This window comes from Dysidea avara, chromosome 2 (assembly GCF_963678975.1).
Source record: "Dysidea avara chromosome 2, odDysAvar1.4, whole genome shotgun sequence".
NCBI lineage: Eukaryota > Metazoa > Porifera > Demospongiae > Dictyoceratida > Dysideidae > Dysidea > Dysidea avara.
Window position 1 is genome coordinate 4,216,807 of NC_089273.1, and position 18,127 is coordinate 4,234,933.

Below are 18,127 nucleotides of genomic sequence, written 5' to 3' on the forward strand. Positions count from 1 at the left end.
CAAGCAGTACCCCCTCCCCCACTTCCAGAATACCGCGTAAGAGAGGCACCCCCATTTGCTTACAGTGGTGTTGATTTTGCTGGCCCCCTCTATGTCAAGACGTCAGATGGATCAGAGAACAGCAAAGTGTGGGTCACCTTGTACCCTTGTTGTGTTACTTGTACAGTACATTTAGAGTTGGTCCCAGACATGACTGCGCAGACATTTCTTCGATCATTCAAGCGATTTACTTCCAGAAGAGGTGTACCAATACAAATGGTATCGGACAATGAGAAAACCTTCGTGTCTGCTGCACAGCTAATTGACAATGTATTGATGAGTCCAGATGTACAGCAGTACACTGCAGGCATGAAAATCAGGTGGGTATTCAACTTTGAGAAGGCACCGTGGTGGGGCGGCTTCTTCGAAAGAATGGTGCAGTCTGTGAAGCGATGTCTCAAGAAAGCAGTTGGCAAGGCCAAGCTGACTTATGATGAATTGTTGACCGCATTGACGGAAGTGGAGGCTATCGTTAATTCAAGACCTATTTCTTATTTCTCCAGTGAAGATCTTGAAGAACCTCTCACACCCTCCCACCTGTTGGCTGGACACCGTATTTTAGGACTACCAGATGGATCAGTTGCTGTTGACAATGATGATTTAGATTTTACAATTGATCAACAAGACTTTCAGACTCGAGTGAGTACTCTTAAGCAAGCTCTAGCAGAATTATGGGATAGATGGCACAATGGATACCTTCTCCAACTGAGGAAGAGATACCCGCACAGACACTGGTGGTGTTCCCAGAGCACCCATTCCGGGTGAAGTGGTATTGATTTAGGATGAAAATCAGCCACGTACTCTGTGGAGACTTGGTAGAGTTAATGATGTCATTGTAGGATCAGATGAACACACACGAGGAGCTACTCTCACAACTGTCGTGAACGGCAAACAATCTATACCCTTAGACGTCCTATTTCCTGTTTGTATCTGCTAGAAGTTGATCCGAAAGTTAACTTAAAGAAGACAATCCCTGATGCAGAAGCCACCCCAGCTGAACAGAGTCAGGAAAGTGCTGGACATGCTCGACTCGTTAAGGTAGCTGCTGTGAAGGCTAGACAGTGTGTAGTAGGTAACTGGATATCAGAACTAACTGACAGTATATAAAGTATTCATTATATTATGTTGCACTTAGCAATTTATTAGCTACCCGTTAAGTTGACTGATGGTCAACGGGGGTGTGTGTGTGTGTGTGTGTGTGTGTGTGGTGTAATTGCTGTGCATTATTAAGAATCAGAAGTGATCACGTGTTACTACCTCGCGTTCGTAGTTGAGTCGTCGGAGATAGATTTAATGGCTTGTTATTAAATCGACTACAGCGCTACTAAGGGCCTGAGGGTTTATAGACTCCATGCACATTGTGCCCATATAACTGCTTTAGACTCTATTTCACATTACACTCAGATCACTTACCTCATCCATGGCTGTTTTTGCTGTATAGGCTCAGCAAAAGCGGCTGGCTTTCTTGCGATAATGCTAGCGCCATGACAACTATGCGTCCTCACGTGACAAAATAATAGCGCTCGTTAAATCACTGCACGTGAACAATGCATAGCAATTGGATAAACCTAGAATTTGAGCATATGTTATATTGTGCCTGAAGGTGTGGAGTATATTAGAAAACAAGGTGGAGTATATGAGATTTATTACCCACCCCAAACAGCCTAAATAGAGTCTAATTAGAGGGTATTTACTGCAATATTTATAATTAAAATACTGTGATATGATATTGATCAATACTGCCCACCCCTAGAGACAATACAACTAGTGTACATATAATAAAATTTTGAATTTTCCCAGTGACAATACCAAATTTAAAAATTAAGCCTTGGACAGCACACAGAACATAACTATTGCCACTCAGTAAAGGATAGTACACACTGGAACAACAAGACCAAAAAGTTTCAAAACTGTAAGGAAACAAAACTGGACATCATTTGAGCTCTAAGGTGGAACTTGGTGATTACCCGGACCATGACATACAAGTGTTAAACTTGACAAAGAAATGTCAGTAAAATTTATAGACAGAAAGATAGCTATCTATTATTACATATTATACTACACATGCATACATACATTACCTTATTCTTTTCTTAGGAGGTTCATCTTCACCACTTTGTTCCTCCATCTCAGATGGTGTAACCACTCTAGTACCTGTGGGAAGTGACAGAATTAGTTTGAAAATGGTACTATGGATAAAGTAACTATTGGTCGCATGCATTACAAGTTCGTTGGAAGCATCATTGTACAATATAGTTATTGTAAGACAAGCTAGGATTCCTCAATGGATAAACAACTTTAAGGAATTGTAGTTTACTGTAATAATCCATTGAAGGGGCCACATGGGGGAGCGGTTGCTTGCCATTGAAGGAGCATGTTCTGTAGTTAACTGGACCATCACTTAAGCGCACAAATGATAAAGTACAAGTGTACAACATATTTATACACAAACAGTTATTAAGTGATGTTGGTTGTCAGTTATAGGGATGCGTTGATTTCGCCAGCAAAATTATTGGAATAATAGGAATACAAGAGCAACAAGCAAAATGCTGGCAAAATAGGAGCAAAATCGAGCAAAATAGGAGCAAAATCGAGCAAAATAGGCGCAAAATAAGCAAAATTTGTTAATCTCAGATCTGTTTCAGACAGTGTGAATGTAACTGCATAACTAACACAAGTAACAACTTACCATAGCTACGTTTAACACTCGTACGTTAAATGAGTATGGCTCTAGCTGAACTTTGACCCGAAGGCGAACCCACAATACATGTTAGCGAATAATCACGTGTGAAATAGTGTCTACAATGGATGTGATAGAACGCATTGACTACAGTTCAAGTGCTGAAAGCGATGTTAGTGAAGTAGATGACAGTCTTAGCATTGTTAGTAATGATGATGACCGTGAATCGTCTCGCGAGTCAGATGTTACAACAACTTCGACTAGTACAACTTCGAGGACTCGTTCTACCGGAAGTGCCAGCAACTCAACGACGCCAACGTCTAGTGGAGTGTCCTTGCTTAGTGTGCTAAAGGCACCAAGTGCATCTGACTTCTCTCGTAAGAGAAAAATTGCCAAAAATCCACCAGCTGGCAGGAAGAGAGCATTACATTCGAATTCGCAGAGCAACCCAAAAACGATCAAGCCCCAGCAAAGAGTAACCGAATATTCCAAGGAACCCTTTACTGTAGCTACTGGAAAGCTTTTTTGCCAAGGATGCCGGGAAGAGTTACCCCTCAAAAAGAGCAGTATTGAGTATCACTTAAAGTCTACTAAACATGCTAATGGAAAGAAAAAGCTGCAACAAAGGAATGTTAAAGACTCAGACATTGCACAATCTCTGCAAAGGTATAATGCAGAAGCTCATGGGCGAGGTGAGACTCTTCCGGAACAACAGCAGGTTTTCCGAGTCAAAGTGGTCAAAACATTTCTTCAAGCGGGTGTACCACTAAGTAAGGTTGACCAGTTTCGTAGTCTTTTTGAGACAGGCTATCGCCTTACAGATCGCAGATTTATGTTTGACCTTATTCCTTTTATTTTAGAAGAAGAAAAGGCACGTATTAAGCAATCACTCCAGGGTCAGTTCTTGAGTGTCATTTTTGATGGTACCTCTCATAGTGGAGAGGCATTAGCAGTCTTAGTGCGCTTTGTAAATGATTCTTTTGAAATTCAACAGCAGCTTCTAGCCATCCAACTGCTTTCAAAATCTCTCACTGGGGAAGAAATTGCACACGAATTGGTACAAGTGCTTTCAGTGTTCTACAGCATTTCTTCCAGCCATCTTATTGCTGCTATGCGAGATAGAGCATCTGTTAACAGTGTAGCAATGAGGACATTGAAGATTGTTTACCCTAATGTAATAGATATTGGATGCTTCAGCCATGCTTTTGATCGTGTTGGAGAGCACTTCAAAGTACCAACCCTGACTGAGTTTATTGGTAATTGGCTAGCACTTTTTTCACATAGCATTAAAGCCAAATTTCTATGGAAACAACAAACAGGAAAGGCAATGGCATCGTATAGTGCTACCAGGTGGTGGAGCAAATGGGAAATTTTTAAGCAAATAATGCTCCAGTTTGGTGATATCGAACCATTCCTAAGTGAAAATACAGACTTAGGCCCTGCATCTCGTCCAAAGTTACTAGCTATTTTAACTGACCGTGAAAAGCTTGAACACTTAAAGCTTGAGCTTGCTGCTGTTATTGATTGGGGGGAGGTGTTTGTTAAGGCTACATATAACCTTGAAGGAGATGGGCCACTGAGTTTCACAGCTTATGAAATAGTACAGACTGTTGTTGCAGCAGTCAGGGCAGCTCATACTCCAAACACTGAAGCTGTTATTCGCAGTATCACTACTCAATCAACTGCACAGCAGAGGCATCGCAGCTATGCTCGAAGCTGTATGCAACCAGCTCTAGATTACTTTCAAGAACTGCTAGATTCTTCCTTAAAGGAGCAAATTTTAGTTTTTAAGGCTGTGAGAGTTTTCAATCCGCACAAGATAGTAATGCTTAAGCCAGATGTTTCTCATGTAAATGCATTGCAGGTTGTTCCCTTCTTTAAGGATGACGAGCTTGAAAATTTGAAGGCTGAACTTCCTTCTTATGTAGCTAAGGCGGATGGTATTAGTGATGAACTTGCTGCTCTGGAATGGTGGAAGCTCAATGCAACTGATTTGCCTTTATGGTCAAATGCTGTAAAGAAGGTCTTGACCATACAGCCCTCCTCGGCTGCTGCAGAAAGGGTGTTCTCACTATTGAATTCAGGATTTGGTGACCTACAAGGAAATTCACTAAAGGATTATATGGAGGCATCAATCATGCTAAGATACAATCACTAATATCTAAACACCATAGTGTATGTAAACAGTGCTTATTGATTATTACATGTAATTATTATTATTACATTGTACACCAACTATGGAGCAAAATAGATTGTTGACAAGCAAAATATTGAGCAAAATAGGTAGGTAAAAAAAGAATTGCTGGAAAGAAAAATAGGTGAGAAAAAAAGCAAAATAGACTCATCCCTAGTCAGTTATACAAATAACCAACCAATGATAGGTGGCCAGACTTTTTAAAAAAAAATTATTACGAAGTGTCTGATTGGTTGTTTTATACGTGATATCACCAGCAAAAGGAATTGGAACTTTGAGCAAAGTAGCACTGCTCTTTAGGGAAGATCCTGGCAGTGTAACAAAGTGATAGACTACAACCATATTGTAACATTTCAGAACAGCATTTAATGGGCAGCCATACAACACACACTCTTGGTCCTAATATGAAATGTATGTAGCTATGCCTTGCGTCACTGCTTTGTCAAGTCAGCGGAAGAGATTACAAAATGCTGATTGGGATACTCTACTTGAAAAATTACCTGCCTTTGAAGAGCCAGATGTATTACACACCGTGATAGACTAGTGGTACAGGCTGTTCACTTTAGTGGAATCATCAATAACCACATCAGTTTGAGTAAGAGGAACACATTAAAATACAGGCAAGTAAGCTGTGTATCCAGTCCTCACAAATACTCAGTCATAATTGAGCAAGACCAGTGGCGATTCTAGACCTGACCTACAGGGGGGGGCCCAGTAGGGAACAGCATAACTATTGTTGTTTGGCTATAGTATAAAGTAGAATTTTCAGGGGGGTCTGGGGGTACAACCCCCAGAAGCTGCAGGATTTTTGCAATTTAAAGGCTTGAAAACAGCCTAAAATTTATTCTAAAAACATGAAAAATGCTAAAAATAACAATGCCAATCTATACAGCAACTTTTCCCCAAGATTTCGTAAAAGTTATTTTTTAACAGGGGCCATGGCCCCCCCTTAGAATCGCCTATGAGCAAGACTCAGTGAAACGCTTCATCCTGTTTGTAAAGATGTATACAATTCCACTAGTGACATCACTGCAACACAGTTCATTTTCCTGAGACAGTAATACCTGTCTTGGCACTGCAGTTAACTCAACAGGTGTTGTAGAGAACACTAGCTTAGTTGTGCTATTGTTTTGTTGATCAGTGGTAAATAATAAATTCTTGTGTGTACAGTGATAACTAATTAACTGGTGTGGTTAATTATGAGTCTCTTAGCACTGAGAAACTTGAACTTCAAAGCATTCCTCACATACCATTTCCTAACATTACACCAGTGGATCCAGTTATTAAGTTAGAGTGTGGGAATTGAATACTTACAATGGGGGAGCAGCAATCAGTAAGTGAGGACAATGATTAAGGCAATAATTAGGTACAACTATTTCTGGTAAGGCCAGGACCACATGACAAGAAAGTTCTTAAAGCAAATCTCAAGCTGTTTGACTACAAGTATAGAAACTAGACATTTTATCGATAAGAATCAAACACTTGAAAACTTATGGTCAACCTGGAATCCTGTTCACACTGTTTACCCCATGCACAATTTCACCAATTCCATTTTTATCACAGTACATGGTACTACAAAGGAGGTCCTAGAATGAGGTTGAGGCAGAGTCAATGTTACTCTTGCAAATGGTTTTTACCACTTAAAAAACCTTTCCCACAAAAGGGGGTATTATAATGTCAATGCACAAAAAAGTTACAAAACACAGTTATTTACCTGAAGCCATACAATCATTGGTCACATACTCCTCACCACCGGTCTCCATGGCAGCATCATCACCACCAGTCACAATAGGAGGAGTGTTAGCTAGTCGTTCCATCATCTCATCAATACTCTCGTTGTGTTGCAAGTCTGACCAGTGTTTACGTCTCTTTCTGCTACTGCTAGTAACTTGATCTGTGGGATAAGAAGGATAGTAGGGTAACAGATGTAGTTATTATACAGTACATGTAATACTATGACATTTATACAACCAGGAGCTTATAAGCGCCGATACAACATACATGGAACATGGTGCCGCCTGGCACAAACTTTCTTACATTTTCATGGGAGCAAATGAATATCCCAACCTTCATTGATGCCTATAGTTTGTATAGATTAGTGTGAACAACAAGGTGGTGTTTTAATCATACTGGTATAGTAGACAGGTACCAGAGCTGTTGGGACCAGTCATGTTGTAGTCCCAGGCTACTTACAAAAGTACATAAACAATGGCTGAAATAAATGAGGAAACAGTCCTGAATTCATATGAACCTCTCTAATGAGGGGACCCACTTTGGAACTGAATACAACACTGCACTAAAGTTGCACCGAATACACTGATGGAGCACCACAACCAGATCACAACTATAACACGCACGCATGCACACAACACACTCACCATCACTCATAATACTCATGGCCGGTGTAATCACTGGGGTACTCGGTAATACAGCCACTTTGTTACCATGGTCACCACTGAAATTCTCCTCAGGGCGACTACACACATCACTATTAGAACACTCTGTCATCTTCATAGCAACCGCTGGAGCATCATCAACAGATGGGGATTTCCTCTTCCCCCTCTTCTTAGATTTGCTACTGGTTTTGGGTTTCCTCCCCCTGTGTTTGGGAGCAGTAACATCATGTTCCTCAGGAATATCATGGGTGGTCTCTGGTACAGTTGGTTCTTCATTAGTAATATCATCTGATGGATAAACTACAGAAAAGGATTAGCATCAATACAAACATCTCTTTTGTTGACCAAACAGTAAAAAAAAAAATACATCAAAGGAAGCTCAAAGGTGAAGGGTCATTATTAGTCTACTTGGCCTACTTGGTTGCTAAGCGATTTTACATTTTTACAGAATGACTATGACAGTTCTGTAGTGATCGACTTCACACCTACCCACTAAACTGGGTAGTTATGAGTTATAGTTAGAATGTACCTTCCTTTGTTGCTTGCAGTAACTCCTCTGGACTATTGCTTGAAGACACCTATATGGTAAACACAACAGCTCTGCTAAAACCTGTATTATAGCCTTTCTGATTATAAAACACATTATCAACTTAAAACTATAACAGATAAATGCACTACAACTGCACTACAACTACACTACAACATGGTTTCTAAAGCCCCTGGGATGCATACAACATACAACATGGAAACACATTTTGTCTGATAAAACATCTTTTTGATACCAATCTGAGGTGTTGATGCTGCATTATTTAAACATTTCTCTGTTTTCTAAATGACAAATGATGACAGCCCTTCTTACTAGATAGGTAATCATAGAAGCCGATAATTAGCTGTGGCATCCAGAAATCGGTTGGAATGGGCTGTGGCCAGCAGATTATTAGTCTATTTATCTTCAGCAGTTGAAGCACCACTGGAGGGCTGGTGTCAAAGGCTCTGTTATGTACTTAGGTAATTTGTTTATGTTTTGTGATAACCACAAAGATAAACAGTGATGGTTCAGGCCCTAGCCCACTTGTCTGACTAGCAACTTTTGAGTTGAGGTAAGTGTACAATCTCACAGCATTGGTTTTACTACAGAAAATTGCATTGTCTTTGCAACAACCGGCCATGCGCGGTTTGAGCATGCGCGTGTTTTGAATAATAAAACGCGCGTAATACCGGGTATAACAGTACGCAGGTATCGAAGCCGTTCAATTCCACGTCAGTTAAATCATTGCATAACCGGAATTATACACACTTTTACGGCAAGTATACCAGGAATGGTAGGATCATCAGTTAACAAATACCAAAACCCAGTATTCGCTTACTGCTGAGGACGAATTTCCTGACTTTGACATTGGTTAAGTTAAGTACGTATAGGTAGTAATAAGTATATAGTTAGGTAATAAGTAGTAGTATGTTGTAGTTTTCAGTATGTAATATTATGGCTTCAAACCCTGTATTGCACGCATTTTATTATTCAAAACACGCGCATGCTCAAACCGCGCATGGCCAGTAGTTGCAAAGACAATGCAATTTCCTGTAGCTCTACTTTATGTACAAGTGTAACTTGTAGAGACCTACAATCAGGTATCTCAACTATCGGTAAAAATATATCGGATATCGGGTTTCCCTAAAAAGCGGGAATCAGTACAACACTAGTTCTCACAAACATAAAGGTTAATGCCTAAATATAGTTACCAACCTTTAAGTTAGGTAATAGCTAAAACAACACAACCACCACCAGGCCTGCTAGAGTGCTAAACAGTGTCCACCAAAATGTGCTATATCAAGCCAAGTATATGTAGAAATATACAAGACAAATTGTTCACTATAAGGAACACAGCTATAAGGAACACAGCTAGCATGTTGTTCATTTATCATTAATCAAAAATCATGATTAAACTATAAACAAGTAAAACAGTTACTACACCGTAACAACATGAAACAAGTTAAATTATTTTTAATGCTGAAATCTTTCAAGGCTGCTTTCTACAAGTTTCAGCAAGATCTCTTTTCACACATGCACAGAACAACACGTTGCAATTTTTTTAGTTCTGAAGATAGAACAACCACCACTAGTACTGTACTGTTACTTCATTGTAGTACAAGACACTATGAACAGCTATAACAAGTTAACAACACTACTTCTAGCCTATTCTAGCAGGTTTACTTTAAATTTAGCCTGTAACGCTTGCAGAATAAACCGTATTGGAGTATTGGCATGAGGGAACATAGATTTACTCCAGATACGGGATGGCACACAGAGTGGAGTGTCCAATACTCTGTAGAAACACTCCTTGTGTGATGAATCTTAAGAATTTGGCACCTTTGCCAGCCTTGCTTAAGAGTTCTGGGTGTTCACTGACCAATTTTGTCAACTTCTACTGCCTGATGTAGTCAGTGCGCTATCACTGTGAGTTCTTGTCTTATTCAAGGTGATAACGCATGCGATTTTAGTGAACTGATACTGACTTGTGAAAGACAAAAACAGAGCACAGTTGTGCTGACTAAATCCTCATGCAAAACTACAGGTCTCACGCCACCGTTTAAGTGAAATGTACTCCTGATAGACTAATCCGGTGAAGCAATAAAAATCGACAAAATTTGCCACTCGCCTGTACGGCCATTTCTTATTCCCATTGAAAAGTCTCATGAAAGAGTACTACTGCACAGTGATGGTCTATTCAAAATCAGCAAACAAGAACGGTTTTAAATCTTTCTCAGAACACCCAGAACACTTGAGCATGGTTGTATACCATCACTGGACTGGACTAGTGGACTCAGATTTTTTTTTGTTTGTTTTTCATTTTAGCACATATTTGGGCAACTGGTCGTAGCTATTGCTACATTGAATGTAAAATATGCAGGTAAATCTGTCTACTTGGCACTGTCTGTTATCTTAGAATTGTGTGTAATTCTCTCTCTTGGCATAATCTCTATTGTACGACTACCATTTGTCTTATCATGAAGTACAAACCATGCATACAGTACATGTGTATGTAGTGTTGTAGTAACCATGCAAGTTATAGTCATGGAGTCAGCTAGATTAAGTGGTGACAGTTAACTGTCTTGCTATTCAATAGCTGATAAAAAAGGTTCTATAGTTTTTGCATGACGGCAATAACAAGTGAAATCACATGCACAAGATTTCAACCAATCAAATTGATTCATTTTGAACTTTAAACTATAATTACCGCATGTGACTTCTGTTTTAGATTTGTTGACAAACAAGAACTATTAGAACCTCTGTACATAGTTGAAGCTGGGCAATGTTGACAAGTCTGGCATGATCACACCTTTCTTTTGTTTGTGTGTGGGGGAGTGGTCTAACTACATGAGACTAACATACTTGCAACCAGCTGCCCAAATATTTGGGTAAAAAAGAGAAAATACCTAAGTCCAGTAGTCCAGTCCACCAGTCCAGTCCAGTGATTGTATACAACCCTTGAGCATGATTTCTACAGGCTGGCAAAGGTGCAAAATTCTTAAATTCATCAGACAAGAAGTGCTTCTACAGTAGTATTGGGAGCACCACTCCGTGTGCCATCCCGTACCTGGGGTTATATATCTATGGAATAATGGCATTGATGACTGACTTGAGGCTAATTTTAAAATCATGACCATTTCATCATAAGCTCACATACAGCAATGTTGATAGGAAGATAGTGAATTCATTCTATGCTAGGGTTATATCACTTGGCACCATATAATATTATGTAACCTGGGGTAATTAATGTCAGCTAATTCACACATACTTGTCTGCAAGTAAAATTCCCTTGCCAATATTACCATGTAAATATAACTAAAAAGCTGTATCGAGAAAATTTGTAAAGTAGTTTAATGTGGGTTACACCATAGACTATATATCACATACTACAAACACAATACCTCTGCTAACGCTGTTCGCTGGCCATCCTTGATTTCTTCTAACCGTTGAATCAGTTCGATATTCTGTGAAATAAAGAGCAGGATTTAAATTACATACAATTACAAACACAACCTAAAAATCTGCCTTTATAAACACTAGCATTTATTCACAACTTAGCGCTCCATTACTACGCTCAATTTTTCATCGATACGGAATTGAAATGTGTGGCGCTGATAAAACAAGCACTTATAACTGATGAGGAAAACGAGTGATGTTTGTGTAAAGTCGAGCGATTTCAAATTGACACACCAGAACTAACCTTTAAGTTCGCTGGTACACCATATTTCTTACAAAGCGACTGAAGTTTGTTCCGCTTCAACCCCTGAAGGTTATCGGGAATCGTCTCCATCTCCATCTACTTCCCTCCTAAATTTCAAATTGAAGATCACGTGTAGCGTGTAAACTTTTTGTATTCTAGTTTTCCGTATACTGGAAAGAATATTTTCGGAAATCTACAAAAGTTCAAGGTCCATCAGGTCTGCACAAACTTCTACAAATCACCAGGTATGATTTGTGTTTTGGCGTAACCATGGAAAATTACTCTTCTTTCGTGAAAGGTGTTTAATATCGATGGTGCCTTTCCGCATAGACCATTTCTTGCCGACTTCATCTAAAAGTGCCGACTATTGCTATATTGATAATATTTCCAGAGACTTCAACCTGTAAAGTGCATTTGGAGCGAGACCTGAGGTTAAAATGAGTGAAATTTGCTTACTTGTGTGTGAGGTCTCCTAGAAAATTCTAGTAAAAATTGTACCCAGTCTTTGGCTATTTTCGGTTACATGATACCTCTCCATTTTTAGCCATTGTAGTACTTTGCCAAGAGGTCTGAAGTAAAATTAATTAAGTGAGGGCTTAATTTTCCAGGAATTGCAATGCGTGAGATGGAAAACCATGTGTGAGCCAAAAGTCTGATGTGTGTCTCGCACTAATGCGTGAGAGTTTAGGTGCTGTTATTTGATACTGGGTTAGTCTCGCGGCGCCCGACCCTAAAAGTGGGTCTGGTGAAACTGTACAAAAAGTTTGAGCTCTGGAATGTTTATTGGATGACGTTTTATGTGTTATGTAACTGCACTGTGTACGTCACAACATCCATTCAACCAGATCCGCTTACAGCATCACCAAACTAATAGCGCTAATTTATTTATTCAACATTAAAACGAACCCAACAGAATTGTATGGCTGTTTTCTCAATGAGTTTAAGCGGCAGAGTCACCGGATGGAATTAACCGTAAGCCGCGAATCTTTTGAAATGTATGCATTACATAATCAATTTGAAATGGAGCGATCTGATTGGAGCTTCCAACATTCCGGCAGTGCCAAACTTTTTGTACACAGTTTCACCAGACCCACTTTTAGGGTCAGGCGCCGCGAGACTAATACTGGGTAGCTCCTATTTTGTGCTAATTTTAAAAATCAAATCCTCCACCCATGGGGGAACGATTAGTGGTCAAATCTCCATGTAGTATGGCTGTAAGGCACTTTAGGAAACAGGTCAATTCTTTTAGCTTGCAAGTTAAAACAACAGTGGATATAGTACTGGCACCGGTTACGAACGTGAGCGGCTATTTTACCGGCACAAGTCCATCATTTGCTGGACTAGCAAACAAACCAGTTGTGTCTAGGTGAGCTAGGATTGGTACGCGCCCAATATGCCCAGAGCTATCGACTTTAGGGCACGCGTCTAGTAGGTTTCCCCTAGCATTCAACTTTAGTAGTAGGTTGCCCCGAGCATTCAACTTTAGGGGATGCGAAAAGTAGTTCCTTAGCATTAGGGTAGGCTAGGTTTCAGCTTTGGTTTCTTCTTCACTCTTGTTATATGTAGAGGTCACTTCAGTCAGATGTTTATAAGGTAGAAACTAAGGGAGGTGAGTAGCTGCAGCACTGTTTGTATAATTGTTACAAACATTGCTTATGAGTACAGATGCCCCGGTTTGAGCCCTTGCAGCGACAACTTTTTTTTTGCTTTCTTAGGTTTTTTGTCTAAGTTTTTTTTTTTAATGCACGTGACTGCCGGCACTATATAACTTGTCTTAAAACAAACCCTAAAAACTTTGAGCGGTCAAATATCCCACTAGTGGGATAGAGTTTCAGATCAAATCAGGTCAAAATCCCCTAATAATCCCCTAGTAAGCCTGGGAGGGGGGTAGTGGGCTTAACATTGATAGGTGCATTACTCATAGCAACCCTTATAGCAACCTGAATTTACATTTGTAGGGCATGTGAGTGTCTAAAGTCTCCAAGTTTTATTGAAGGATGGCATATTTAGGTTGGCTGCATGGCATAATAATATGTGACCGTCTCAGCGAAAACCCATCTAGTTCACACAATTAAAAAAATATTCATTCACTCACCATTATCTGCAGTATCCAAGGAATGGATCACCAAAGTTTCAGCTTCCTGTGGTGTGTGATTTTGAGATTACAGCCAGACATGGGTCAAGCCTTAAGCACTTGTACTTATAAGCACCTTAAGCTCTTGTTTTGAAGTGCTTAGAAGTATTTGTTACTGTGTAGCATTTGTGCTTGTGCTGGTACTTAATCACTTATATTTCAAAGTGCTTATAAGCACATTTTAAAGCACAAAAACTGCCAGCTCTTATCAAAAGTCTTTGATCCAATGAGCTTCTCATTTAACAACCATAAGGTGCTATCAAATGGGAGTAATTGTTCTATCAGGTGTACCTGTAGAACAATTATTTAGTTTAGCAGGGAAAATCTTCAGGCCTAAGAGGTGCAGATTGAAACATGAAACTTTTACCGATTGATGTTTGTTCATTATAATAATAGCACTTATAACAATAGTTGCATGACTGCATGCACCATTATATATGTTTGTTAATAAAGTAATTAAGTAATTATATCAAGCACTTAAATGGTGCTTCACTTTGTACTTGAAGCAATTACTCAATTGCAGCATTTGTGCTTGTACTTAAACACTTCTTCAGGTGCTTGAAAAGTGCTTCAGGTCCTTGACCTAAGTGTTTGACCAATGTCTGATTACAGCACTAGAAAGTAGGAAGAGCAAGGAAATCGATTTGTACAATGACTATTCTAAGAGTAAACTACAGGTACTTGCATTCGCAGCCATAACTTCCGCTTGGATTAGTGTACAGAGTTGGAATTTGGCTTACAATGTTCACCATGGATTGGCAGATCAACCAATATATAGTCTTAGCCTTGCAGTCACTTGCGCATAGGCATATGAAGGTGGTTTGTTAGAAGAAACAATGATGATCTTGTTTATGTTTACCACATCGTAAACAAATGCACGTGACACCCATACCGTTGAAGCTACTAAAATGAAACAAAGATTTTCGAACTCTCCATGAGCAGGCTAATAAGATGGTATATAGTTTCAATCGATTTGAGTCTTCCTTCTTCAAGTACTGGCCTGATACAAAATTGCATATTTTTCTTGTAGCTTGCATAATTTTACGAATTATTTTTAAATTACAATTTTCTTAATACGCATGTTTGTGCAAACTAGACAGGTTTTTGCTGAGACGGTCACATATGCTACAAATTGTGATTCAGGTTGTTAGGGTCAACGGTTATTAATATGAAATTCTTCTATTAAGAGATACATAAGTTTGTACACGGGCACTTATTAGTTAGTGCAAAGCTATTATACAAGGTGTTAGTAACCAGTACAGTTTCAATAATTCAACATAAATACAAACTAGAGTTGTGGGAATCCTGTGAGTGTTTGATGAAGGCAACTAAACGGTAGATGTAACATTATGGAAAGTTAATATTTTATGGTTGCAACATGGGCACATGTAATGTATACCCAAATCCCAAGAGCTGTGGCCTTACATATCAGGCAAACCACAAGTGCCCATGTTACAGCTAATATGTAACACTTTTGTTGAGCCTTGATGCCAATACAAGTGTAACTATTGGATTTATTTTATATGCATGCCTGAATGGTTATGCACCAAGTAATGTTATAGATACAATTGTTATACAAGTTTTGGCAATTGAATTTGTTGCTATGGCAACCCTTTGGCAATTGAATTTGTCACATTGGCACAAGAATTTATCATTCTTCAAGAAAACCACTCGTCAGAATTATTTTTGCCATAGAGAGTTACGCTTGAGACACTAGAGAAGGTAATTGAAGCTGGTGTACACAAAGCTGGTGGCTGTCTGGACCATGCACCCCATCGCTAAACGTGTAGAGTTGTGAATGTTGCTGAAGAAGTTGTAGTGGAAGAATTATCACCTTATAAAGAGTTGTTTAATGTGGGCGTACTTGAACAAGGTCTAGTAGCAGCTGCTACATCTTGTGTTTTCTCCAGCTACCAACCTTATTGTGGACAAACCAAAGTGACAAATTCAATTGCCAAAATCTGTAATAAACGGACGAGTCCTACAGATATCACTGAAAAGTCAAATAGGGTAAATTACGAGGAATTTGCAGGTGTTTTAATGCTTTCGCTTTGTTTAAAGACTAATAACAATGGATGTCTAATGGGTAGCTTCATTATAGATTGGTTAACTCATATCATCTGTAATGTGGGTGTGTCCACATTCAAAAACATGCCGAAACGCTTGTGAATGCACTGTAAGACTAGTTTTCACCTTTATGTAACATTTCCCAACATGTAGACCGGCAAGTTAAGGATACTGTAACACCTTCATTTGATTGCTTCTTGTAGCAACACTTCAATTTTTGGTAATTATTATGTGAGCACTAAATTATTTTCATAATCGATTTCGGTCTGAGCTTGTACAAAACAAACAGGGTGGTACCACTACCTCATCCACATCAGGCTATGCTTGCTTTGATGAAAGTGGCTTGCTCTTTTTAGGATTGCAACCACTTTCCCGGGATAAATTTTAATGTACATCAGTGTACATTTAGATGTCCACCTGTAAAGAGGTATACATGGCAAATAGCAAATGTATACGAGGTGTCAAAGTGTTACATTTAGAGATATCCATCCAAACTCATCCATCACAACATTACTTGATATCTTATAAGTGTTGTAGTGATGTATAGTGTAGTGAAATTAAAACCCACAATTACTTCTGACAAGTAGCTGTATATAAGAGAACACTAAAGTTTGTTCAAGATGGTACTACGGACATTCTGGTAGGACAATTTTTCTTAATTTTTGTGAAGGCCTCTCTAATAATAGAGAGCCTTGGATACAAGTATGGAGACAAATTAGGAATTTTTAAGTTTATAGTAAAACAAAAGACCTGAAATAGACATTTAATCACTATTTCAGTGTCAAGGTACTTTATCCCAAGGTATAGAATACACACCTAATACATTTCATCATATATGTACTTTAAATCTCAGTGTGTGGGAGTGTCAAAGCGCTGTGCTGGGTTATAACTCATACAGCTAGTCTAAGACTGTGCGGTGCTGCTACTGTACGATATATTAGTTATCACCCTGTTGCTGGAGTCACTCATTCTTGTTCATGATATCATAACAACCACTGTTTACCAATGGAACAAAGAGCCAAATAAGGAAATATTGATACAAAACACACCAATACAGCACTTAAACCTCGTAAATCTTACAAGAAAGCTGTCAGTCCTTTACACAGTAACACTACAAGTTACCAATACAATAGTTCTTAATGTTAAGAACAGTCTGTTCTGATGTTCGCTCTAGCAATCAGTCCCAACTGTCACTGGTGAACAACTAACTTCTTTCGATAACCTCTAGCTTCATCATTCTATCTTGGACTATGGTAGCCACTTGTTGGTCTTTTTTTTCTCTTGCATGCCACTCAACACCACCATACCAACTTTTGACAAAGGCGAATCATACCTGGAACTGTTGCTACGTAACATTGCCTTCACTACAGTTTATAGACAGTATGCAGGGTCTCTGTTGTAGCTATGAAGTTGAATCTCCATACAATTCGGACAAAATTCTGAGCACAGTGACAGGAACTCAAACCGGAACTTAATTTATTATCCATAAACTATTGCGGACTCCCGTGCACTGGGTTATAAAATAGTTATATCCCATATACTCAGATGATAACATTGTTATTACACTTATAATGGGATATAACTATAACATGCAATACTGTCTGATAACATGTTGTATCTTGTGTTTGATAATGAAGATTACAAACTGTACATCAACTATTAAACACTATCATTATTAAATACTACCATATTAGGAGTGGTGTGTACTAGGGATGCAACAATACTGGTAAGTACCATATTGCGTATTACCTTTAAAAATATTGCAATATATTGCTGTATTGCAATATTTGGATTAGGGCCTTTGGTGATGTTAAAGTGCTATAAATGTGTAAATAACTCATGGATTTAAGCTTCATAAGATACAGCAGATAGCATTAGTGTCATGTGGTGTACACCTACCAGTCAAAAGCTGCTTATAATGGCCAACAGTTATTAAATAGGTATTACAGTACAAGTAGGCAGTACTACAATCAGCACTGTTTGTTGAGGATATGTGGCTTCTAAAACATCAATAATTACATGCTGGTGGCTTTGATTCCCGCCCTCCAGGAGGGTGGAAGCTGAATAAGCTAATTATCCACAAGCCACAGTTCATTACAACACTGCAATATTATGCAATACACGTATTGTAACACAACAATAATATTGCAATAATCAATATATGTGACTAGATTTTGGAAAACAATCCAAATCTCACATTAGAAGTTTCGAGATAAATGGTTTTAAAGAATTCAAGTCAGCACAACTTGCCAAGGATAACAAGCACGCGTATGAAATTCACACAAAAGATGATTACTTTTCAATGATCTTCCTAGATGCTGATAGAGTTTCCCGCCAAATAAGATAAAAAATCTTAGCGGTTGGACAAGTGAAGTAGTATCATGAATG

At 38.9% G+C, this 18,127-nt stretch overlaps 1 protein-coding gene across 1 annotated transcript in view; it reads right to left on the reverse strand.

Moving 5' to 3' along the window:
• Positions 1 to 11,694, reverse strand: part of LOC136246425 (uncharacterized) — a 32,495-nt gene extending 20,801 nt beyond the window's left edge. Inside the window, exons 1-6 of the mRNA XM_066037850.1 lie at positions 11,539 to 11,694; positions 11,240 to 11,302; positions 7,839 to 7,887; positions 7,292 to 7,609; positions 6,628 to 6,807; positions 2,121 to 2,193 (exon numbers count right to left, since the gene is read on the reverse strand). Of these exons, the coding sequence (XP_065893922.1) occupies positions 2,121 to 2,193; positions 6,628 to 6,807; positions 7,292 to 7,609; positions 7,839 to 7,887; positions 11,240 to 11,302; positions 11,539 to 11,634 (779 nt within the window). The 5' untranslated portion in view covers positions 11,635 to 11,694. The remainder of the gene's footprint in view (positions 1 to 2,120; positions 2,194 to 6,627; positions 6,808 to 7,291; positions 7,610 to 7,838; positions 7,888 to 11,239; positions 11,303 to 11,538) is intronic.
• Positions 11,695 to 18,127: the final 6,433 nt, after the last annotated feature.